The sequence below is a fragment of the Neolamprologus brichardi genome, chromosome 10 (genome assembly GCF_056152115.1).
Source record: "Neolamprologus brichardi isolate AB-2024 chromosome 10, ASM5615211v1, whole genome shotgun sequence".
NCBI classification, from domain to species: Eukaryota; Metazoa; Chordata; class Actinopteri; order Cichliformes; family Cichlidae; genus Neolamprologus; species Neolamprologus brichardi.
Window position 1 is genome coordinate 17,640,157 of NC_142113.1, and position 26,381 is coordinate 17,666,537.

Below are 26,381 nucleotides of genomic sequence, written 5' to 3' on the forward strand. Positions count from 1 at the left end.
AACCTTTTCTCTAACTGCGTACTAAAAATACAAACTAAACTAAGTTAAAGTAAGTTCACTCCACCTTTTACTTATTTATAATGAGAAAAACTGAATACAATCTTTTTTTGCATGCTAGAAGTGTAATCTGCTGGCATCATTCAAAAAAATTCAACAAAAAACACACAACTGTAGAAACGGACATGTCTCATACATTCAAAGTGTGCAATGTGGCTCTTTGTTCTGTGTTTCCTGATTAAAGCTAACTAAGAAAAAAAGTGTTCAGACATGTCAAATAGAAATATGCTCATTTGATCCACAGAAACACACACAATAGCCAGAGGAGAGTGATAACATTTGGGTTAAAGTGCCCAGGATTTAATTTCTGTCACTGAAATAAAAGCTGTGTCCTCATATTTTGTGCTCTCTTGTCAGCAGTGCTTTTTAATTGAGTGTAGTGAGAGACATATCACTATGGGGTCTTCCCCCCCGAAAAGGCTATTATCAAGTGATGAATAGCACATGAGGACAGATGCTTCAAAAAATGAGCAGTGGAAAACAAAATGAAAAGCTGAAGAGGAGAGCCACTAAGATGCTCGGGAAAAAAACGAAAAGATAAAGAAAAAGTGTGAGAGAAGGAAGACGACGGCATGAAGAGGAAAATATGAGTGAGGGGACTGAATGATAATGTTCCTTCTCCGTGGCAGGCAACGGTCCTCTGCTGGATTTAAGACTTAAGAGATCAAAACACTCGTGCATCAAAGGCCTCATTTCTGTCTGTAGGCATCAAGTCTGACTGTTGGGCTGAGCCGCACGCTTTAAACTTATAAGTACATAAATACCGTGTATTTTCATGTTGCGAGCTTTCAGAGGCAAAGCGCGGACTGTCAGAAGGGACCTATAAAATATTATATCAGAAGAAATGATCTGACACCCAGTTTTGGTAAATTTTTATGTTTGCATCTGAGGCATCTGTTACAAACATGCATCAAAAATGCATCGTGTTTAGGCTAAAGGCAATTGAAGCTCCTTAAGCCATGCTGCTGATCTTGCAGGTTTTTTTAAGTTCCCAATAGCTTATCTAACACTGACCTCTTTAAAAAGGTTCATGAAGCGTGGACCAAAGCGCCAAGGCTTGTGGCGGTGACACTGCAGGGAGCTGACGGTCATCTGAGTGGCCCGCTGGGACGCGACAGCAACCATGTACACGGCATCATACATCAAAGCTGCGTCTGTCTGTAGAGGATGCAGTGAGAGAAAGTTGCTTTTTTGTGTAATAAAATTGCACTTAAATGTCAGTTGTAAACAGCTAAATTATGAAACCAAGAGAGCAGGTTTTGCAGATAAAAATGCTCTAAAAACTCTAAAAGTTCCTCTGGGAAAATGTGCAAAACATATAAAGTTTGGCTATAACAATGAAATGAATATAACTGAGAAAATCAGCATTTCAATTCATATTAAGCTTAAAAAAGCATTACATGTTAGCTCATACTTTTTTGTTTGCAACTGTATGATGCAGCTTATAGAACAGATGTGGCTTTTTGCAGGTGCAGGTGTTTGTTATGTAAAATAACAGCAACAGGGCTTACGGTCATGACTCCATCCATCAGACCACTTTCTTGTTTGGGACCCTGAAGTCTTTCCATGGCCCACCTGTCCATTGTAGATGCTACCCAAGGGTCATCAATGTTCAGCAGTCTAAAACCAGTCATGTTGACCCCGCTATAGCGGTATGGCTCGAGATCCAAGGCATATAAATCCTGCAAGAGACGCAAGATGAAGGTAAAGGTGCAAGATAGCAAGAAGGATGTGCTGTTATGTACAAATGTAAGGACTGGTTCAAGGTGTAACCAGTAAATTTAAAAAGCCAGTTAAAGGAAAAATGAATACCCAGATCTTTATTTTACTTATTTGCTTACTATCACCTTAAAAAGCTATAATAAAACTTTAGCTATGCATTTTTCTAACTCACCAAGGTTGTAAAGAAAAAATGGTAGTACTCTGTCATCATTCCCATTGATGAAAGCTGCAACAAAGGAAAAAATAAAGTAAGAAAAAGAAACTGCCAAACAATTTTTTTTTTTAATATCATGATTTCTCCAGTGCTACAGCTAATGTAGGAGCTTGATAACAAAGTCATTTGGCAGGTCATTTTTCTCTTGCACAGCACATAAAATATATCATGCATTTTCTTTAAGAGTATTCATCAAATTTATCAGTCTTTAGGTATGAATTAAATAGCTGAATCCCCTGAAGCTGAATAAAAAGGACAATAAAAGTTTTTCTAAGTTTCTGTTTCTGTAAGATTGACACCAAAGCCTATCTGGATAAAAAAAAGAAAAAATTGATTATTACTTAATAATAGACAATGGATACAGAAACAACACGAGCAAATAATACAAATGTAGTGTGAGAAACCCAGCAAGTACCAGGACAACAGAAATGGGTTGTTATTAAATATGCAAGACGATCTCAGCTCTCTGTATGTAGGAATCAGTGCACGGGGCACTGTCCCCTCCCCTGTCCCCCAAAAGATAAATAAATGTGATGTTAAAAAAAAAACTACTGAAATGAATCTTAGATAAAGTACTGCACAGACCTGCTTAAGGAGCTCAGCAGCCATGTGATAGGAGCAATCAAAAAGAATAAAAAACTCTTTGTCTTTCTTCAGCTCCTTAAGCAGCGGTCGAGCATCCTGGTTACCCGGCGTCAGCTGGCGGATCTTGATCTTCAAGTTGAACTTTGCTGGAGCTTTGATCAATTCTTGCATCCGCATCAGACCTTTAAAAAAAAAGTTAAAAACAGTAAATTGTACTTTCCCCCTCATTAATTCTAATTGTTACTTCCTTCTTGTGGTCAGATACAAAACATACACTACATCATTTCAGCTTCTCCCCAGACTGATCGCTGTTCTGTCACATATGCTGGATACACGCCTTGCTTTCCGGTAGCCTGAACGTGTACATGCACAATAGAGTGTAAATGGGCAGGTGTGTGTTTATGTGACATTTTAGGAAGAATAAATCTTTGTAAAATCTATAAGCTATGACATTTTAGCAACAGAATTTCATATTCTCTGTGTTGTGGGCAGTTGCTGTTTATGGGAAACCGCAGGATGTGGAGGCTATCAGTGTTGTGGTCTGTATGTCTGCAGTTGGAAGTCAGAGGGCAGGAACATTGGCAGCTGTCTGATATGAGGCCCTGTTGCCCTGTCACAGATTGGGTTCACTGGCCAACGCGATGGAGGTGACTTTGTAAGACAGAATTTTATTTTGTAATTACGACCATGACATATGAATATGTTGCCAGGTCCAGAAAACACCAGCTAGCTCCTTTGACCTCTTATCCCTCTCAGTTCTTCACTTTAAATGCCATGCCATTTTAAGGTTGACAACCAGCCTTACAGGAGGAAATAAAATCAACGGTAAAATGCTGTCTTCAGTCAAATATTATTAAAACACTGAACTTGAAACTTAAAACTATGTTTTTTTGTTTTTTAAAAAAATCTATATTCATATTTTACAGCTGGATGATAAATGTTTATAGCACTTCTGGTTATTGTCATGTGGTGTAAAAGTTATTTTTCAAAGTCATAATGGAAATAAGATATTGTGAGCGATTAATCACTGAGGTGCAGTCAAGCAGAAACGTCCAGGGCAAAAAAAATAAACAAATTACATAAAATACATGCACACATACATAACTCATGGCCCAAGCTCCAAATACTAAAATACTGCAGTTACTCAAACGGACACTTGCAGGTGTTTCCATTAGAAAGGACCATTATGGCAGAATTATAAATATTCATAGTCAGGTGCATACAGGAGTTTTGGTCACTAAAGTTATTTGAAAAGCAGTTTTTTTTCTTTTCTTCAAACTCACCAATCATATAAAGTATTTGTATCATATATCAGTATTAGGGAGTGGCTGCAATGACTTAGCACACTTAGTCTCTGCTAATTTGAGTCACTGAACTGTGTAGGTTAGGTTTTGGAGGGTTTTTTGGCTTTTGGCTCTAAAGAATTAGGTGATGATGCCCAAAAAGACAAAACTGAGAATTTAAAATGGGACTTTGTGCAGCAACAGGTAATATCACAATGACTGTGGCTGTTGTTAGCTCAGTAGATTTGGCTAATCTCCTCCTTGAGCATACTGATTTATTGCATACAGATCAACTGAAAAATAGTGAAATAGCTTTGTCAAATTCACTTAATCCAAAACCACCTGACTGTATCTTAAAAGTGCTCTCTTTGACCTTCTTCACATTTGAATCCTTGAAGTAATGTATTAATCAAGTGCTTGTGAATCAATTTTAAAAGCTACAACAGCTAACAGAGCCTACCTGTGCTGTCCTCATAGACCACCGTTAGCTTCCTCCATTTGAAGAACGTGACTACATCCAGGATGGCCCTGGCAATAGCGGTGTACTCCGGATACAGGTTGATGAAAAAGGTGTCTTTGTTGTCCACCGATGGATGTTTCCATCGTGTTTGTATGTGAGGGACTTCCAGAGCATTGCAGATAGATTGAACAGCACTAACCGAGGAGCTGTGAGAGGGGCCAAACACAGCAACCACCCCAAGAGCGAGCTGGTCACACACTAGTGGAAAAAAACAGAACAGCAGAAAAGCAGCTGGATGGATTTGATTGTTGCAATCAGACGATTCTTGATTACAGGTGAAGACTGTTGGTGCGTTTCCAAATTCAAGTGTTAAACTGGTTATATAATTTAAAGGGACAGCATTAGACTTTGATTTAAAAAGTAAGCTGTCTTACAGCTACAGGACAGAATTATAGCTTGCTATTATTTTCATTGTGATCACAAGTAAATGGTCAAAAAAACATGTCAGTCTTAACCAGATTCTTAACCAGAAGCTAGTGGCTCTTTATGTGCTTGATAAATACTGAATATACCAGTTACATTTCATTTTTGGATTTTGCGGTAAACGTATGCATTTAAACTAGTTAAAGTCAGCATTTTAGAAAAACTCCCTACCTCTCCTGGAAGCCTCAAAGCCATCAAAGAGGTTGATCCTCTGAATGTCGTAGGTAAGAGTGGTGTTGGGCATCAGGGTCTTGTTGCGGTTTATGTTGTTAACAGCAAACTTGAAGGCCAGCTCGTCCGTACTCACTAACTCGCTCTCTCGGGTCTCAAAAATCCCTCCTAAACATTGAGACAGACGAGAAGGTTAAAAAGAAATCATTTCTGTTGAGATCAGGAGACAGCTGCAAAAGACCGCACCTAGTACATACGTGTTCTGCAACAAACCACTTTTGCTGCACCGAGTTTCACTTTATTTTACTTGATCAAACATAGGAAACCACCACCAGAGGAGCAAACATCATGACCTCAGTCAGCAGCTGAAGTGAATTAAAGTCAAGATGTGCTTTGTTCTCAGTAACAGCTTCATTAAAGATGTTATATAGATGAGATGCAACGCCAGTAGGACTAGAAAAAAACAATTTTGGCATTTGAAGCACTTAATAACATTATCATCACAATATTATCACCTTTTCAAGCTGTTAAAAATGTTAATAAGTCATTAATATTCATCCAGTCTTGGTAGTAGAAGATAATAGGATAATAACAACAACAACAACAACAACAACAATAATAATAATAATGAATGGACTAAGTCTAAATGGTAAAGCACAAATTGACAAGCAAAAAGTTATGAATGAAAACATTATTAATAGTTAACAATGACAGAACAGTTTAAGAGATAAATGTGCCATGTCAAAATATAAGGAGATGATATTACAGTAGACAAAACATAGACTTCTTTTCCTTAATAGATGGTATAGACAGGTTGAAGTCCTATATTTGTTGTAAAAATCAACAACAAGACAACAACAACAACAACACAGCCTCTTCACAATTACACCATCTATTCTCTGCTTTCTGCATTAATGTTGGTCACATTTTACTTCCTTTTTACGCAAGCTATATCTCTGAGTCATAAAAACGCTGTAAATCCATTATGCGCACAGTTAAAGTTTCACTGCCTTCAGCCTCAGTTTTCTACAAGCCGAGAATGAAATTGAAATTGCCATGGTCGCATGATAATGATGATGAATATTAAGAGCTTGAGGTAAATAATCGAAAGTTTGTGACCGGCCATAAAAGACATTCTGAACTTATTGCTTCTCACACAGGAATGATGGTTCCTATAAGTACTTATTCTTCCACTCTCACTTTTACACTGCAGAGACCCAAAGCTGCATATAACGTTGTAGAAACAATGCTGTTCAGACAGAAATTGCCCTTAAACTCCTCATCAACATCCAATGATCTGGGTGAATTCAAAGGGCGGATGAAATGAAAGTATAATTACTTCCACTGTGTGAAAGGGCAATAAATAAAAAAGGCTATGGAGTTCCTGAGATGAATCAAGGCATCGCAGTCAGGAAAAGCAGAAGTAACTGTTAGTCTTTTAGTAGGTTTTTTTCACTTTTTCCAATTCAGTTTTATTTATATAGCATCAAACCACAACAACAGTTGCCTCGATGTGTTTTATATTGTAAGGTAAAGAGACCCTGTAATAATACAAAGATAATCAGGATAATTTTCTGCGACTGCAGATGCAGTTTCTTGATTTAAAACACGTTCTATTATCTATATATTGAATTATTGGCCCGGTCCTAAAACAAAATGAAATTTATATAACATTATAACATTTTTAGGGCATTTTATTTTTTATTTCTACAAATTTACTGGTTTTCAAATGCAAGTTAACAGGTTTGCATGTCTTAAAATAAACAGTACTGTAACATGTGAATAATAATACCCTGTGGATCAGGGATTTTCTATCACTGATCAATAGGCTGTCACGCTTCACAATACAGCTCACCACATTGTGTGTGGTGTTGGTCAAGGCCTAGCAGCTAATGAGCTTAGCTCCAAGGATGGTGTTCAACAACAGCCTGAGATAAATTAAGGAGTGGGCAGATTTCACTACATCCAGAAAATCACATTAAATTATAGCTGAGATGTTGTAACGATATTTGAATTTTTATGATATTAATGCTGATATGGTGACAGGCAGCATACAGAAGAGGAGCAATACCTTAAATAATTCAATTCAATTCAGCTTTATTTATATGACACCAAATTGCAACAGCAGTTGTCTGCTGCATGGTTTATATTGTAAGGTAAAGTGGTCTTGAGCAACACTTCTCCGGGTAATCTGGGTATCTTTTAAAGTTTCGTTTTGGTCATTGGTTGATTTTTCACCAGTTTTCTGTCCATTCCTTGTACCTGATCATTTTCAGAGGATTCTCCCTTCTTTTCTTTTTAAGCCACTTAAGACTGACCTATGAAAGAAACCTAATCTAACCAAAGTGACGAACCAGTGTTGTGTCTGAACATTACAGACATTTTATTGTTCAAGCAACAATTTTACATTTTAACTGGTATATTTATGTTACTAGCAGCCTGTCACAAAATCTTATTAGCAACAACTTTGTTGTCACTCAAACAAACTACCAATGCAGTAAAAATGTACTTACACACAGTATAACACTATCAGTCATGGACTGGCCACCATCATCTTGATAGAGAATGGAAAAAAGGCAGCAAACATCCAAAAGAAGAGCTTTGGACTATACACGCATTTCATAACAAATTGCTGCACCTATTTCCCATTTTCCTAGCAAAACATAAAGAAATGAGGAATCGCTCAAGACTTTTACACCATACTGTACACAAAATATCAAAGTTTCGAGCAGCAAAAAGGCAGAAAAGAGTCAAACAACTGAATAATACTCTGGTAAAAACATACAAATTATCAAGCTGTGCTTTATTGCTTCAATTTGTACAAATCCTCAAAAAAGAAAGAAGCAAAAAGAAAAAGTTTGGCTTTATGGGATGTAGCTGCGAGCATTTCTGAAAGCGAATTATTAATATTGTCATCTCAATTTCAGTGAAATTGACTTTAAAAGTAGACACAAAAAAGAAAGAAAAAACTAATTTCTTCACAAGTCGTTATGTTTTTTGGATTTCAAAAACTGTGTTATTGGTGCATTCACTTATAAATGCAACACAAAGGCTTTTCAAATCCAAGTGAACAATGGTATTCACTGGGTCTGCATTGGTTCAATGCCCACTCCAGGATTATAAGAAATGACTTATCTGTAAAACCACGGTTAGCATTCTGTGCATGCTTAATGAATATTAATTTGAGCAAACACACCACAGATTCCCACGCACCCACATAAAATTCACAGTCATATTTAAACAGGTCAGCTATTGTTTGTTTCCCCCTGCTGCATAATGGGGTTAAAAAAAATAGCCAAAATCTAATAATCTAATAGCAAAAATAAATAAATAAGTAACCAAATTGAATCCTCTACCCAGCAAATCATTAGTATCAGCATAGAATTTCACAATTGGTGGATCCCTAAAATAAATCATTATAAATGACATCAAATCCAATTATAATCAGAGGAAAACAGTAGCACAAACTGTGTGCATTCAGTAGCCACTGATGCTCCAAAAACTCAAAGAATAAATCTGATCTTTGTGCCAGACTGCCATGCAGACCTGATCAGCGTCTTCACCAACCCACTGTGGAGAGATAAATATGTTTGTGTCGGTGCATGAAGAATTGTGAATGATCCATCTTCACTTTGCTCTCTAATTACAAACAATTATGTTTTACATCCGTCATGTGTGATTCCTTCTTGGAGAGCAGCTTGAACTCTCCTGTGGCTTATGATTGCTGCACTTACAAAAGTTATATATTTTTTTAAGCAAGGTGTTTTTCCTTGCAAATGAATTCATGTAACTAAGAGCACTAAAAGCATTCGTTTACAATCCCAATAATGAAGAATAATTTGTCACAGGAATGCGCTTCTGCCTGGCACATAAATGGACGTTAAAGGTTTTCAGGGGACCTACGGTACTCTATAAATGCATTTGAACATCGGTTGTGTAGATAAGGGTGACTACAAACATAAAATTAAGTTATTTTTTAATTTATTAAGAGAAAATCAGTGCTTTTCTAAGATGGGTGTTATTCAGCAGTGTTTTAATGATCATTCTGATGCCATAAAAAAATGACCTATAATATGATACCAAAAAAATCCCAGATCAGAGACAAAACCCAAGACGTTAACAATGTGTTTTAGTGAACTGCCACAAGATTCTCCTTTTTCATCAAAAAGACGTTTGATCTGATGACAATATGAGCTCTTTTGCCATTTGCATAAAGATTACCGAGATATTTCAGTACTCTGGCACAATCTGGATACAAACTGTGTGCACAAATGAGGGAAGCTTAGTCTGCTGTGTTGCAGTATATCAAAGTCCCAATTTGTTTTTATGCAACACAGTTCCAAATGATGATCGATTTAACCGATTTTTCCTCAGACATGAAGCCATCCAAATAATGTGCCTTCAGTAACCCTTACAAATTAGCAGTCATTATTTTAATGATTTTATTGGTCAGTCACGATTGTTTTTGATGGGGTAACGCTCTTTTCTTATGCAGAAATCAATTTTCTTTGAAGCCAGTATAGTCATTAATGCTGTAACAAGCTGTCCTGGGGACTGCCACTAAAATCTAGTGTGGCTATTTTACATGTTAAAAGCCTTTTTGCCACATAAATATGAATACTGCGGGAAACAGCAACATCCATTAAGGTGTTTCACCATTTTTACTTTACTGTAAAAGACACTATATTTTTCATTTTTTCTTTTATTGTCTTTTTCAGAGCCTTTCATTAACTCTTGTCTTCTTCTCTACTCTTATCCATGATTATTAAAACGGGTGTTCCAGTCCTAATTTGTTTGCAAAAGTTTGTCTGGCACACACTGTAGTTGAGTCACCGGAGGGCAGTTAGACGTCAAATTGCCACTCAGTACCAGAGGTAGATGAAAGGTGGCGCTTTCTAACACTTCTGAAAGATCACTGAGCTGGATGAGTAAGAGAGTTCATCTGTCACGATGACAGAAACTACAGCCATCAGTTACTCTGAAAACAGTCATTGCCACACACTTTGGACAGGCTATGAAGCCACAGGTAAGGGCAAATACATCTAGGAGGATATAAAAGGCGCCTCAGGTGTCACACTGTCATTCTGGCTGAGGAAAAATATAGGAAACATTTTGTTCTTAAGAGCAAATCAAGGGAGCTGTGTGACGGGCAAACAAGGCAAACGTGCAATTGGGAAGTAAAAACTGAGGAGAGAAAGAGAAAATAGGGAGACACGGAGAGAAACAACACCAAGAAATTACTGCAAGGGCACCGAAAGGGCAAGGAGTGAAGTCATGGTGTACTGTGTCAACCGAGCGAGTTTTTTAAAAACATTTTCAATACAAGTGCAAAAACTCTGTGAGGTCAAATGATGTCATGATGTCTGATATTGCTTAGTAACAGAGAGAAATCTCGAAAATCAAAGCCAAGACACTCAACATCCTCTATATTTGACAAATTTAAAATACATAAACGTCTAAGAAGGAGACTTTAGATAAATTATTAGTTGACGTTTGCCATATTTTGGCCCTGGTTTTGAGATATGAAAGCCGTATGTTTATAGCTGAAATCATGCCTGACAGAGTCTCTCTCAGGTTCCAAAATCCTGTTCTCTGCCAGCATGCTGGACATGTACAGATGCCACTTTACTACTCACTATCCTGAGTTTTATGAGACTGGAGGATCAATACATACAAATAAATAAATAAGGTCAGTCAGGAAGTTTCATGACTGCAGCTTCTTCTTATGTCTCAAGGACAAAAATACTGGCTACCTACTTGATAACTGTGTTTCTGACAGAGCTCATTTAGCCATAGTCTATCTATCTATCTATAGTATTTATATAACACTTCAAGGCACCAAAGAGAAAACTGCAACCAAGAGCCCCACCCTACGCTGACCCCCTATGAGCAAGAACTTGGGGAAACAGTGGGAAGAAAAAACTCCCTTTTAACATGAACAAACCTCTCGCAAGACCAGTGCCTCTTTTCCCCTTACTCCTCAACCAGCTGTGGCAAGAGGGAAAAAAAAAGGGAAAGATGCAAATTATGGAAGAGAGAAGAAAAAATTTAATGACATCAGGAGTGAAATGAGAGGCGTAGGCAACTAATGCATATTGCATCGTGGGGTGTGCTCCAGCAACCTAAGGCTATGGTAGCATAATAAGGACGCTTCAGGGTCACTTGATCCAGACATATAAGAATTATCAACAAATAAAGTTTTAAAAGTTTTGAGCGTGTTTGTCTGTACTCCACATGGTAGCTGCTTCCAGAGGAGTAGAGTCTGACAGCTGAAAGCTCTGGCTTCCTTCCTACTTTTGGAAATCCAGTAATCAGTAAGCTTGGCGTCAATGAGCAAAGTTCTCTGTTGGGATGATATGATACTATGAGGTCTTTATGTTGGAGTCACATTATTTAAAACTTTGTCTGTGAGAAGCTTTTGAATGCACTTCTAGATTTAACAATGAAGCCAATGAAGAGAAGCCAATAACGTGCAAAATGAAGTAATTTGCCCGAGAAGACTTTCATTCATTTTCCTAATAGCTTTTCTTAAGTGTTGGAATAAAATCAGGTAATCTATAATATTAATCAGGTCCTCTGTTTATAAATGTAGGTTACAGCTCCTGCTCAGCTTTAGCAAATCGATTTAAAAGATGGCAACACCTGGAGCCAAACGTTGCAGTTCTTTGATTTCTCCTTCTTCTTCTCTCTCTCTCTCTCTCTCTCTCTCTCACACACACACACACACACACACACAAAGACATTGATAGTATCTGTATGTAAATGTTTTGGAGTTGTGAATTATTTCTGGGCTTGTGTTGTTTAAGAAGTCTGAACCACCAAAACTGAACACATCGGTCCTGAATTATCATGAATTTTAATGTGTAACCAAGGGCTACACTCCTGATGATAAAACCATGTGCATGTGCAGCTGGACTTCACAACAAACAGGAACCAATGCTGTGCATGCAAAACAAAATTTAAATGTGTGGGCATGAAGATTATTAAAAGATAATAATAATTGGAACTGACAGGTTGTAATCCACTTGGCTAATGTAAGCTCTGTTTTAAAAATCAACCATTTAGCAACATGTTGTAACACCCATGTCTCACCCCCAACACTCAGAAATGTCTCATATTTATTTTTTCTTCACTTCTTAAACATGCAACCTCTGCTTTATGGACTGATGTATAGTTTTGCTGAGCTTGACACAAGAGACAATATTTTCCAATTAATCTGCAGAAGAACCAAAGTGCCTCTTTACCAAATGTGGGTTCACTGTACAACTTAAATACATAGTAGATCCAATATACAATTTACAAATGTAATGTGGAAACTTGAAACATCAGGCCACATACAAGAGTGGGCTTTTCAGTAGAGACAGTGAGGCTGTTAAAGAAGAACAAAAATGTAATATTTATCAGTTCTTTACAGAATCCTTAATCCTTGTCTTAACAGACAACTTAGCAAAGAGCCTATTTTAAATAGTGTCTTTGGGGACTTTATTTCTAGCAGTCTGTTGCAAAAACATATTTGTTTCCAAATTCTTCTGTTGAGTTTACAAAAATACCAAAGATAACACCGTTTGACAGGAATAAAATCGTATTTTTCACCGAAAATGTGATTCCCTAAGCACTATTACACAAAAACTTGGCAAATCTCTTGGTAGTATCACTAAAAATATTAGGAAACTGAAAAAGTGAGAACAGGAACAGACACTGCAGGGCTAAAATCTATCTATAGCAGATGAACAGTATCTAAAGGTCATGTCCTTAGGAAATAGGAGAAATACTGACATAAGACATGAGAGATGCATCTGACCCTTCAGCTGATCAACAAAACTTTATCAGAAATGATCTCAGTGGAAGGGTAGCTGTCAAGAAGTCTCTCTTAAAGAAGGAAAACAGTCCATAGAAACTGTGGAGGCACTGTGGTGCTGCATTTCATCCAGTGGTGTTGGAGATTTTGTCAAAATTGATGGAATTATGAACACAGGAAAGTACCATCACACAGAGGAAGCCAATGATCGTTTTTTTTTTTCCAGTATGATGATGATCCTAAGGCATAAAAGCATACTTGGGTAAAAAAAAAATACTACTCAAGAAGCCCAGAGAACTATCTCTCATGACTACTAACAGAAATTACAAAAAATTTCAAGCATAAAGGTTTTCACACCAAAAACTGGACTTTCAAGCTCACTATAATAGCACAGACTTCTCAAATACTGTATTTTCAGATGTTTCAATTGATCACTGCATCTAGTTTCCATTTTCCCAGCAAAATATGACTAAATGAAGGGTGGCTGAACACCATGGAACTTTAATATATATTCTTAGATGTATAAAATATAAAATAAAATAACTCCTCTAGCCTATTGCTAAATCCAAAGATTCAAATGGGTGGCAGTGACAGCAATCCTAAATGTATTCAGTCAATTAGATCCAAATATTCGAGTCTGGTCTGACTCAAAGCATGAAAGTGATATGCTTGGATAATGAACACAGCCCTCAGTGCTCACCAAGTTCCTCCTGTCTAATCAAATCTAGGTGTAGCCTCCTGACTCCTCACCTCTACTGAGCTGATGACAGCAGGATTGAGAATAACTGGCGGGCATATTTTGAATGAAAATGTCTCCAACAAGAGTGTGTGAAGCCATGAAAATATCCAGAGAAGAATCAATAATCTATTACTTTTACGTGTTTGTGTGAAACCGTACGCACAGAGAGCCTCGTGCAAACCCACTGATGGTGAAACAACTGTTCACGAGCTTGTTTCTGTCAGAACTGCAGCATTTGTAATTAAAAACACATTGATCCGCAGCATTTCAAGACTTTCTATATAATTACATTTACCAGCAAGTTGGTGTCTAGTGAAGATGATGAATTAAACAGAGGTGTGAGTTTAAATTTATTTTATTTTAGTCAGAGGGATATTTATCTTGTATTGATTTCTATGTAAACTATCTTTCTCACATTGCTGTTTATATAGTAATGAAAATGCAAAACACTGAATCTGTGGCAAATCGATCTCCTTAAATACGCGAGTAAAGTTGTCAAAGTAGTGAAGTAGTGAAGCTGTACGGTAATTGTTTCCTTTGTATTGACCCTCAGTGAAGCTTAATCCCAATCATTAATAATAATAGCACAATCACTTTCGATGTGTATAAAGGCTGAAAATTCGGATGCAAAACGGCCATCGCAGACCCAGAATGTTCTTAAATCTCAAAGGGAAAATGAAACATGTCACACAAACGCTAGACTTTCGTTCTGACTGTTCAGTCAATTTACAAACGCAGGGAAACGACATCAGCACCGTGCGTAAACTGTTGCGCTTACCGATTCTGAGGACTTGCGTGGAGCTCAGAAAGAGCTGAGCCGCGAAAAGAAAATAGCCAAAAAGTCTCTTTCTTTCTTCCATTATTCTCCCTCTCGTTCTCAAAGTCACGGCAAATGTCGAGACCATGACAGACAGAAGCAGCTTCTAAACGAGCCCGGGCACACCTGACGCGCCATGCCAGCGCGCAACCCAAGTTTTATTCCCAATTTGATGATCCCACTCTGCATCACTCCATCGCGCAGAAGAAACCAAAGACGACGACAACAATTTCCACGTGTCCAACTTTCACATGCAGAGTCAAATCAAGTCACGTCTTCTTAACATAGCTGGCTGCGGTGGGCTACAGCAAACACGTCCACGAGAGTCTCCTCCGAGGATGCAGATGCCAGAGGGGAGTGAGGGCGCGCGAGTCGGGCCAAGCGAGCTTAAATTCAATTTGCTTCCGGTGAGCATTTTCAGAATAGAACTCACACCTGCCTCGTCGTGGAGGTTTTGCAAAAATACGTAGTAGGTAATGGATGGAGTTTCTTTCTTTCTTTCTTTCTTTCTTTTTTTTTTTGTTTTAAAAATCTGCATTGACCCAAAGTGTGTAGACGATACGTTATGTACGTTCGAATAAAGATTTTGACATTTATTACCGAAATTCAATCAACTATTTTGAATCACATTGAATCATGTTTTTTTTTTTTCCTAATGGTAATCAGAATTAATTTTGTCAAACTTTCAAAGCTTTTACTCTGAAGGTACTCGCGGTCTGATTTCGATTCAGCTCGTTTTTGCTAGTTTGACTGCAGTCGCTTTGGATTAAGGAGCATGGCAGATGGATTGGCAGCGGTTCTCCCCACCGGTCCTGATGAGAGGAGAATAATCTTCAGGTTACAGGAGAGAGGCCAGATTATCTCTCACTACAGGCAAAAACGAGGTTTTTTATCTGATTGGATCACTGGATGCCTTCCCATTCAGTCCCATGACTCTCACAAGGCAGCAAAAATAACGAATTGTTGTGTAATGCGTTTTAACATCCCTGAAAGAGAATTGGCTCAATCATAATGACTTCCGGTGGAGAATCATTTTTATTACCTTGTGGAGGAAACTCATCTGTCCACTACTTGACTGAAAGCTCCATGGGGTTTGCCAACTCTGGGCTACTGCTTAATATTGTGACATTTAAAAACGGGCAAAGACACCAAAAACCTGGCATCTCCCAATCTTGCAAGCCTCAGGCAAAAACCCCATCACATCAGAAATGACATTTGTTTATCAGAATATTTGCGAGCTCTCTAAAATATGGGAGCCAAGTGATCCCTGACAAACAGCCTGTAGACAAACTTAATTAACTCAAAATAAATAGTCCTCGGGCAACGGTCCTGGGCAAAAAAAAAAAAAAAAAAAGGGGGGGGGGGGACCTCGTCTGATATGAATACCGAGCAGAGTCGTCTCCTTGTAAAGTTTTTTTCTGTGCCACACATGCAGAATACCTGCCACTCCAGCAGAATCACGGGTAAATGTATCCTTGTATCCACAACAAGGATACATTTTAAACAGAATTGATGTGTACAGCTTCTTTGTGGGGAAAATTAATTACGACAGATAATGGTAAATAAATTGTGGTTGTTGGCTGCAGAAAATGAGCCGCTTTGACAATGAAGAAATGGAACATTCACACCAAACTACTTTTAGAAAAAGATTTATTTTTACATTTAAAAAAATCAAAAATGCTCCACAGTTTTAAACGTACAAAAGGGATGGGGTCGGGGGTCAAAGGGAATCATTTGCTTCCAAGGACAAGTGATTGTACCTCAGTCTCAAGACCGTACTGACCATTCTGAGCCAGCTGGCTAAAATCTAAGAAACCAGCTTTATCATTAAAAAGACAGAATTAAGAAGAGAGTATATCATTTCCATCCATTTTCATTTCATTCTGAAACGGAGCTGCTTACACATCCCCCCGACACACACACACAAACAGTTGGGTATTAAGTGCTTGTTCGATACATCCATTAAGGTGCGCATGACTATGTTGAGCACAGCAATCAGCAGGTTGTTATTGTTGTGACGACAAAGTGAAACAGCACAGCCTGGTGGACAGGGGTAGTAGCGCAGAAGTGGAAATATACATAGAAAATGCCACACGACAAAAGTCAACGTAACAGATGAAAGCTGAGGATGACGTCTGAATCCATTAGAGCAGTTGTGGGCAAATAATTTTCCTCAAGGGGACACATGAGAAGCTGAAACTATTGATTAATACTGAGCAGAATGGATTTGATCAGTATTCAATTTGTGACCCCTGACGGGAGGTGAATCGCCCAGTCCTGTATTTGAGTGAAGCTGGTCAACTGCATGACCGGCCCCCCCTTTAAATTATAGTACAGTCACTAACACGGTCCTTTCAAACACAAGAGACAATTCAAGTAAACAGGACTATAGAAATTACTCTGCTATTTATCACAGACATGAAGACGACATGGCCTCAGTGGCAAAAAAAAAAGAAGAGTCCAGAATAATAATGGACTTGATGAAATCAATTAGTTACCAAAATAAAAAGACATTTTATTTGAGAAACACAATTAAAGACTCATCATTCACACAAAGGGAAAAATAGAAGCTTGTTTCTGGCAGCAAACACACAAAAGGTAGTTTGTAACACTGGGCATCTGTATGTGATGTAAACATTGAAAAGTTACAGTATTTTTTTGAAGGCAGTAATTAAATAAAGAACAAGGTAAGGATATGAGAGGAGACAGTGAGCTTCAAAATATTTTTATACAGCTATACAAGTCAACAGCACTCTATTGTTCTCCTGATTATACACTGTTGTGTAGCTGATATTAAGTTAAATATTTTTTTTTTACAAAGCACAATAAAGCTAGTTAGATGTCACCGTCCTTTATGCAGCAGTCGTTAAGCCAAAAGCCCCTGAAGAAAAAAAACGAAAAAAAAGTAACACACAGCCCTTGAGTGTTCGAATACAAACGTCAGAAAAATATAAACACCCACATTCCTGTGTTGAAAAATAGACTTTTTGGCCTGAAGGTCACAGTTCAGTGGTGATGTCTCCTCTGTAAAATGTGTGCGTGGTGCAGTAGCTGCCTTTACTTTCTGTGTCTGTGCACACATGCACTTACTGTATGTTTATCCACATGAAGACACGCTTGCTCATTGACTCGCGTGCACATCCAGTGCTGTGTTCCTCATATGTTTACCTGCACTTCCTTGTTACTTCCCCCCCCTCCCCCCTCTGGGTGCTTCAGTACTTCAGGATTGTCAGAACACGGGAGGATGTGGGTGAGGTGGAAGGAGAGGGTTGTGAAGAGATACAGGAGGGTTTGTTGAGGTTCCCCAAATTCTACACTTTTAAAGCTTTTATCTGTCCTCACACCTTTTCTTTGACTCCTACATTATCCTACATAATCTTCATCATCTATCAGAAGACGTCACTGTTGGCAAAGTCGTCCCGCCGCACCCAGATGACATCGTGGTCCTGGTTTGTGGCCCCCTCCACAGCACACTGCTTCAAGGAAGCGACCTTTAAAGTTGAGGTTGCACTGCTCGGCAGAGAGGCACCGCAGGAAGTTATGGAGTCTACCAAGCTGCAGTCATCCCCATGCTTTGTTCGATCAGCGTCCTCCTCCTGCATGATCTCACACTCTGCTCCTCCATTCAGGTTGATGTCTTTGCCCTGTAGGTTCAGTCCTTTCATCTGCTCCTCCAGGTTGTCCAGTTTCGTCGACATGGCTCGGACAGACGTGCAGTACTCGTCGTCGTCGCTCAAAATGTCCGTCTCCTTCACCTGCCCGACATCGGTGCCCTCACACTGATTTTCATAGCAGCCCAGGTTGAACTGCTCTTCCACCCAGCGGTCCGTGTCCTCTCCCTGAGGTTTGCAAGGCTGAAGTTGATCAGACAACTCGGATTTGGAGCAAGGGCGGGAAGGACGAGACGAGGGGTCTTCATGAGTGCTATTGTTGTTGTCTCCGTGGAAAACCAGGTCGGTATCGATGGTGATGCGGTTCCTCACCAACCGCCTGCGAGCTAGCGTTCGAGATGGAGCTGAGGCTAAACAGAGAAAGACAGGAAGGCGTCACCAGTCAAGGTCATTACTCTCAACCCAAACTAAACCGAGAAGATTTTAGTTAACTGAAATAAACATCAAATTAGACTTTTCCTGTCTTTCCTAACTAATGCCAACATATTATGCACTTATAATACAAAGTAATATACAGAACTATAATCAATCTGTTACTGCCTAAGCATGTTTGTCTGCATTGCTATTGAAACAGAACATATATTCAAACTCTTTCACCTGCTCTGTTCATGGTGGGCCGCACCCCTTTAAGAGCAGAAAGACGCTTGCCCCCAAATGGGACATACTGCTGGCTGGGGGGAAGACACTCTGTCTTAAGAAGCTGCCGTCGTTGCTTCTCCCTAAGGATGGAGTGAACTGCTTTCAGGAAGTCCTTCTTACTCTCTGGAGAACTGCAGATCAGACAAGGAAACATGAAAGACCATGAAAATATTGTAAGAGAGAGGTAGCTTCAGTTTGATGGGGTTCTAACTTTTGTAACTGCTGGGGGTCTGCTAACTGTTTCATGCTCTTATTTTAAAACCAGAGCGCCTAAACTTCGGAACGCTCTTCCTCAGCCTATCAGGTCAGCTGAATCAGTGCCTAGTTTTGAAAGACTGCTAAAAATAATTTCTATAGGTTCTCTTTTCTTCAATCTTTTGCCAATTATCTGTGGCCTTTTGTGTGTATGCAGGAAAAAATGACCATGACTTTGTGAAACATGTATAAATATGTACATTTAATTTAAAAAATATAATGTTTTGAACTGTTTTTTTAAAGTGCTATACAAATAACGTTATTATTCATGTTCATACGTTTTGAGTCTGTATGTGCAGTTTTACCTGAAGCACAACTGGAAGCTTCTCTCTGGTCTTCCTTCAGATTCAGACCTCGTGTGGACAATTTCACAGTCCGCCGTGGCCTCTGAGTCTGAGAAAAGGCCCAGAAGAGAAAAGATGTGAAATACATTTGCAGAAATATTCAGTTAATTTCCATCATCAATTTCTTTTCCCTTAACAACAGGCCATTAGGCAGATAAACAGCCTTGTTTGGGCTGAATCGCCGGAGGGTGATTTAAAGTTCACTTAGGACACAGAGAAGATGTGAGAAAGAAGGCATGCAGATCTACTAATGAGTATTTATCTGTTGTGTCTACAAAAGGTTATTTATTTTCTGCAGGAGAGGAAAGCAGCAACACTGACAGGCCTCCAAAGCATCTTAAGCTTCCATCCATCAATTCGCTTCCGCTTATCCTTTTCAGGGTCACGGGGGGCGCTGGAGCCTATCCCATCTTAAGCTTCTGTCACAAAATGCTGATTTATAACCGGTTATTTTGGGGAACAGGGGAACATGCAAATGATCTTTTCAATGATCTTGGCAAAAAAACTAAAAAAGAGTAATTTTGCCTTGGAATAGACTGGTTATGGCTTTAAGCACTTTAAGGTTAGGCTATAATCTAGTGGATGTTTTTGGATGACCTGATAAATTAATTAATGCATTAAACAAGTCATAGCCTCTAACACACAGAAAATCCAAAATCCTTTCATGATTTTAACTCGTTTCTTCATGAAAACACTTTTATTAATGTAAATTTTAAGCTTATCGGTACTCTTCCTAACAAAAAATAAATAAATGTTGATATGTTGGGGTTCCAGTTGTTGTCCAACACATTCATACATTATAGACTAATGGTATAGACTTCTATTTGAAGATATGCTATAACTAAATCCATGTGTTTCTGATGTAATTAGTCCATTCATGTTTATGTAAAACTCCAAATCAGTCCCCAAAATGCTAACAGTACCTCAGGGAAAAGATTAAAAGTTGCAGCGTGTTAGTATATTTAAATATACTCACTTGGGAGGGTTCGGACTTGCAGAGAATCGGTTGCAATCATGTGACGGAAGCGGATGGGATCTTTTTCATCGCCCCCAGACCCGCGATGAGATGCACCCTGAAAGATAGAGACTGGTCAGATATTTAATGCATAACCGCTGCAGTGCATCAACATGACAGCAGAGAGCGTCAGAGTGCACAGAGAGAGGGTTCATTGAACAGACACAAGTATCTACTATACTGTACTATGGGAAGCGTGCACACACGCAGTTATTGCAGCTGCCAATAACTGCCCTCACACAACCATGAAACATTAGCTTAATTATTTCTGTCCCCCATGCAATGTAAAAGGAGAACACGTTAAAAGCAGCAAAGAGGATGTGCACCCTCCATCACTGTGTGTCTTAAAATGCAATTAAAATTAAAAGTCCAAAGAAGGTACTTACAATTTTTTTCCTGTGCTTAGAGCAGTCCTTGTAGACAAATACAACTGCTGTTTTGAACACTGCATGCGGGCAGAGAGAGAGAGGGGGAGAAAAGAAGTGAGAGAATTGATTAACAGGGTCTGCATTCGTTCTTTACACAACTAGCAACTTCTACTCACTGTCGCCTTGCCCAAGAAAGCACATATAATAAGCAGATGTAATATTTATTGTCAAAAGTGTCTCAGCTGAGTGCATTTTAAAACACATCCCAGGCACTTCTGAGTAGGTGTGTGTGAGAACTGCATATCACACCATTAATAATCACTTCACCCAAAAAGTGAAAAACAATGTAAAGATCCCAGTTTGCATGACTGGGTCCATTTGCCCATTAACTGAAATAGCACCGAGCAGTACCAAAGCCTGACAGTAAAGCCTCACACGAAACAGTAAAGTATTCATAAATGCAGAGCAAGTGCTCTTTCATAAAAATGTAACTGCATGCAGCTCCTCTTATAAGTTTAGAAATGTTCATGATGAACAAGAATGTCATGGCAACCAGAGATGGGCAGTAACGCGTAATCTGATTACTTTTTTCAGGTAACGAGTAAAGTAAGGGATTACTATTGTGGTTTATTACATACATGACAGCTTCTGCTTGGTCACATATTTGAAAACAACTTGTTTTGGCAGCATAAATAAATGTGTTTGTTTCCTGGGAAATACCCAACTTTCACAGACAGACCACATATTTGCCATCATTTGTGGAGACCGTTCTAAAATGTTTATCCTAGCCCCGTTCATCCATCACTGCAGGTGTTTATTGAGTTGAATGCATCACCTTTATCTCTCCAACATACCTCCAGTCTCTTTATCTCATCTGACCTCAAATTTATACTGGGTTCAGTGCAGTTAGCTGCAAACTCAGGTTCCTCTTACAGATCCTGACTATCAGAACCAAGTTCTTCTGAGCTGAGGGTTGTAGATTATTCCGAGAGATATTCTTGAGTTGCGTTAATCTTCAGTCATATCTACACTGAGTTTCTGAGACTTTCCCGTTGCACTGTGTACCAATTGAGCCAATGAGAGTTGTCAAATTAACTCTTTGAGGGTTGCGATAGAGAAGCTACTAGCTGTGAGCTGTGAGGACTAAAGGGGAGTTAAGAACAAGGACATTAAGTAAAGTTAAGTAGCTTTCAGCACCACTGAATTAATAATCTAAGTTTACGTCATTTCAATTTAAAACAGGATGGCACATTACTTAGCATTAGTACTTGGATCCATTATGTAAATGTGACAGCAATTTTTCGTCTGCAGTCCCTTATGTGGGTGTTGATTTCTATTAATTGTGCTTGTTCTACAATCATTCTGCCCCATGAAAAAAAACCTGTTAAAATTATGAAAAATAGAATATAATAATGACATTCATGTCCATTATGCAAACTTCCAGCTTCAGCTGCATCTATGGCAGAGTGCACTAGAATTGGCGATGCTTGGTCTACACAGGTTTTTAATCTTTCCTGCGCATAAAGACACAATCTGTATATTGACCTTTTTTGATTATTCATAAAGAAGAGCTGAGGCTGAAAATGAAACCTATGATAACTCAAAATGTAGACAGTTGATCAGCTTAGGTTTGTAATCACATTAAACATCAGTACAACAAATCCCCACTTTATGGTGACTCTGTCATATTGTAGGTATATCTCTGTGTTATGTAAGGAGGTATTCCCAGCAGCCTGAATTTCAGGTGGTAAAATCTACATAAAACCGTACCAAAAGCAGCTAAATCCGGGTCCTTTTTGCTCTTGGCCAAAGAGGTTTGAGGGTTTATCCATGCCACCGTAGAATGTAGTAAAAGATCCCCCATTGAGAGGTCAGCCACCTGTGATGCATAAAGGAAAAAAAAAAAAAACATGTTAAAAAAAAGCAAATAAGTCACAGGATCATTCACTGGGCTTAAGGCTGATACGTTAATGTGTTCTACCTCTTTTTTATCAGCAGTCTGCTCGTTGATCAGCTGGTCAAAAACAGCGCCGTACTCCTCATGAAGCTTTTGCATCTCATTGATGTGACTTGCAACTTTGTTCATGGCCTTAATTGCAACTACATGGGGCAAATATTTATAGTTAAAACCCCAAATCATTGATTCACCAACACCATATCCTGAATATACAAAGTTCTATGTAGCAGGCGAGTAGATGATGATGCACCATTTCACCACAGTTTTAAATGCTCAATGAAAAAAAGGATACTTACCATCCAGGTGGTAGTGTTCCTCACTGTCCGGGTCAGTGAGAGAATAGAGCTCCCTTAGCAGAAGTGGATACTTCAGCACTCTTTGGATTGGTTTGATCAGGTAAGACTCGAGAGTGGATGAATGTTGCTGTCTGGGATTTTTCTCAGCCAGGAAGGCCTTGAATTCTGGATCGGTCTTTGCTGGAGGAGCGGAAATTTAAACACCGATTTATTTTGTGTAAGGCACAAGGTAACGCAAAGACTTGCTTTTAAAAATAGTAAGGGGTGACTGCATGCTTGGCATGAGGCAAGAATCTGTTAATGTTTTTACCTTTAGCGAGGACCTTTGGGACTTTGGTGTGACTGGCGCAGAAGGCGCTGTAAATCTTAAAGCGATCAGCATAATACAGGAATGACCCACCCAACGAGAACAGCACCTTCTGCAAAAACAGACAAGCATACCATATAATCATAAGATTATATGACCGCGTTTAAATGATGGCATCGCACATTATGTGGAAAATCCAATTTTGAGAAGCTGCTAAATAAGAAAAAGTCTCAACTGGGTTTTTTTTGTTTGATTAACATAAGCTCTTTATTATGCGTTATACAAACAGGAGTACCAAGGGGGAGTGTTCCCTAAATGAGACAAAATAATTAGAGGATTTGAAGCCAAATGAAGCAGTTGGGTCTAAAATCAACATTCCTTCACCTTAAATTGCTCCACCCTTTCCAGCCTCTCCTGGTCTGGCATCAGCCTGATTCCATCTTCCAGCGTGCGTAGGAACTCCACCTGGAATTCCACCATCTCTCCAAGGTTACCAAACAAAACGTCCAGCTGCAACACACATCACTGTCAGCACTACTTTGGAGCAAAAATCGTGTATAGGTTATGGTATCTAAACAGTTTATTTCAATTCTTGGATAATAAATATCAAGTGAAGAGTACCTCATCCTGAGTCAGGAAGCTCTTTTCCTGCAAAGGTTTCAAGTAGCGCTCTATTAGGCAGTTGAGATCCTGAATGACACAGATATAAACAAGATCAGCCTGTCATCAGATGCTCGAGGAGGAATGAGTCATGTCTTGTGTCTGTTGATTTGAAGGCTATTTAATGAATCATTTGCAAAGATTTTAAAGAATGGAAAGAAGTCAACCCCTTGCGGGTTTCAACATAACTCACACTGACACAAAAGTATTTCAACGACGATGACACAGGAACACACATGGCAAAACATTTGTGAGTCTGAGACCATATCTCCATTCTTACGGCACGCTCAAAGGGCACTTCAGAGAGCCTGTACTCACTTTGACATAAGTCTTCTCCGTCTCCACCAATTCATTGATGACCTTGCGCAGTTTGTCAGCGTGGGAAAGCTGTTTCTGTGTGGCCGCGGCTGCTGTGGGTGGTAAAACCGACACAGGGCTCGGAGAAAGGGATGACGAAGACGATGAGGAGGACGACGACATCGGGCACTCGGGGGGATTGATGTCATGAAGGCCGCGGCAGAAAGCAGTGACCGGCTCTGTGCTCTGCTCAGAAAGAAAAGGAAGCAGAGCATGCAGAATTTTTAAGGGAGCGCTTTAAAAACCACTCACAAAAATTAATAAAATAACTAAATGACTATAATATGTAGGTTTATTTTGAGAAGTACGCATTCATCCTTAACAAGACATTAAACGCATTCCTACAGTCTGCTATGTATTAAAGACACCAAACATGAAGTCTAAGGAGCTTGGAAAGAAAAGTGTCTTGACTTCTTTAAATTGCTTGAAGACGTTTCACCTCTCATCCGAGAAGCTTCTTCAGTTCTAGGGTCAAATGAGGGTCCTCTTTTGAGGAAGTGAAAGAAGCCATCTATGTCCTCTGTGAACGACCATCTTTGAACAGAGGCGGTGGCTTGCGACACCAACTGTCTGCCATCCATTTCTGAGATCCCTTCCCAGACGCCTTAACGCCCACACACATCCTGGGCCATCTGACCTCAGGAAATGATAGGGTGTGATTAGGTTTCACAATGAGCTCACACGAAACCTTGGCTGATGTGACCCACACACTTTTGACACCTTGGCTCGTACGATTAGGTAGAGGATCATTAGGGGGGTCCATTGTCCCTCTTGGGGGGAAACTCCCACAGGGTTTAAAACTGGGACTCTACCATTTGACCCTTAGAACTGAAGAAGCTTCTCGGATGAGAGGTGAAACGTCTTCAAACAACTTAACCTCTTAAGCCCCAACGCCCCCTGATGCGGGGGCAAAAAGCAGGAGATCAGGTAGGCTTGGGGCTTAAGAGGTTAAAGAAGTCCAGAAGCTTTTCTTTCCAAGCTCCTTAGACTACGATGACCTGGATGACTGAGAACCTTCACAGACATACCAGACATGAAGAAACCTGCTAGATTCAGATTGTTAGTAGACCTAATAAGGGACTTGTCGCCTCCTGCTCCTTTTCTGCAACTATAAAACCCGCATTCTCTGATATTACTCTTAGAACTTGTTTAGTAATGACCAGAAACACACGTCACACATCATCCATAACATTACACACTGGAACCAAACACTGAGAAGAATATATTATATATTATAGGCTTACATCAAAATGCTTCTTTATTAGTCTCACGGGAGTGAACATGAACACAACAGAGCGCTGCATATTGAAAAATGGACAAAGTGAAAAAGCAGCAGCATCCAAACCAACAGGTTGAGTGTGTTTTTAAAAAAAAAACAAATGTTCTACAAGTAGTACAGCAGCATGTCTCCCTGCTGCACCAATGGTTATGAGTCTTTCCAGCATCTGCCAATACTTTCTACAACAGACTTCCTGTAGATAAAGAGGTGTCTCTGAATTCAAACCCAGAGTTCAATAGTTTTCTTTGCAAGCCCAGGCAGGCTGTCACAAGGACTGAGTTCTTCTGAGAAATCTAGAAAAAAATAGATGTACATGTGCGTATTATAGAGTCTCTTACTAACACCAACTATAAGGGAACTCAACTCTAAAAATCTCATTAATTACCAGTCCTCCTGTCCAGAGATGACACTGAACCTTTATTGTTTATTTCCAGTGTACATGTTAATCATTTATAAAGCAACCTTTAAAAAAAGGCAAAAGAATGTAATCGAGAAGAAAACTACAGGTAATTTAAACTCTAAGGGACAAACAAAGACACTAAAACCATCACAAAGTAAAACTACAAACTGAGTCGTGTCAAGCTGATTGGATGATGCAAGTTTAAATCTGTATTATCTGTAGGCAGCACAAAGCGGGTTTGATCCTGTTTCAATCGCCATTTACTTAAACGGGATGCCACCAGTGTTAGTCACGGAAGCGCTTTTGAGAACATATGTTACAAAACTATCATTTTTATGGGTTCAGTGAAAGTGTTTACTTATTGTAATCTCTGATATGGCAGTGCGCCTCACTGTGTGCTGCTGATAGCTGATTTACATAAACTGGTCAGCTGGGGAAGTGGCTTGTCTTTACTGATTCAATGCCTTGTCTCCTGCTGGACTGCAGCAATGACAAACATAATTT

At 39.1% G+C, this 26,381-nt stretch overlaps 2 protein-coding genes across 5 annotated transcripts in view; both read right to left on the minus strand.

The window, feature by feature from the left end:
• The window catches only part of grik1a (glutamate receptor, ionotropic, kainate 1a), a 34,243-nt gene extending 19,617 nt beyond the window's left edge, over window positions 1-14,626 (minus strand). For all 3 annotated transcript variants that reach the window (XM_035911727.2, XM_087847317.1, XM_087847316.1), the window contains exons 1-7: window positions 14,291-14,626; window positions 4,976-5,143; window positions 4,322-4,579; window positions 2,579-2,760; window positions 1,952-2,005; window positions 1,569-1,739; window positions 1,072-1,215 (exon numbers count right to left, since the gene is read on the minus strand). In XM_035911727.2, coding sequence (XP_035767620.2) covers window positions 1,072-1,215; window positions 1,569-1,739; window positions 1,952-2,005; window positions 2,579-2,760; window positions 4,322-4,579; window positions 4,976-5,143; window positions 14,291-14,417 — 1,104 coding nt within the window. In that variant the 5' untranslated portion in view covers window positions 14,418-14,626. The remainder of the gene's footprint in view (window positions 1-1,071; window positions 1,216-1,568; window positions 1,740-1,951; window positions 2,006-2,578; window positions 2,761-4,321; window positions 4,580-4,975; window positions 5,144-14,290) is intronic.
• A 1,387-nt stretch (window positions 14,627-16,013) lies between these two features.
• LOC102785230 (rho guanine nucleotide exchange factor TIAM1-like) overlaps window positions 16,014-26,381 on the minus strand; it is a 51,350-nt gene continuing 40,982 nt past the window's right edge. For both annotated transcript variants that reach the window (XM_006800082.3, XM_006800083.3), the window contains exons 18-29: window positions 24,160-24,384; window positions 23,803-23,871; window positions 23,566-23,691; window positions 23,185-23,293; window positions 22,875-23,054; window positions 22,603-22,721; window positions 22,392-22,500; window positions 20,640-20,698; window positions 20,215-20,311; window positions 19,200-19,287; window positions 18,598-18,770; window positions 16,014-18,350 (exon numbers count right to left, since the gene is read on the minus strand). In XM_006800082.3, coding sequence (XP_006800145.2) covers window positions 17,719-18,350; window positions 18,598-18,770; window positions 19,200-19,287; window positions 20,215-20,311; window positions 20,640-20,698; window positions 22,392-22,500; window positions 22,603-22,721; window positions 22,875-23,054; window positions 23,185-23,293; window positions 23,566-23,691; window positions 23,803-23,871; window positions 24,160-24,384 — 1,986 coding nt within the window. In that variant the 3' untranslated portion in view covers window positions 16,014-17,718. The remainder of the gene's footprint in view (window positions 18,351-18,597; window positions 18,771-19,199; window positions 19,288-20,214; window positions 20,312-20,639; window positions 20,699-22,391; window positions 22,501-22,602; window positions 22,722-22,874; window positions 23,055-23,184; window positions 23,294-23,565; window positions 23,692-23,802; window positions 23,872-24,159; window positions 24,385-26,381) is intronic.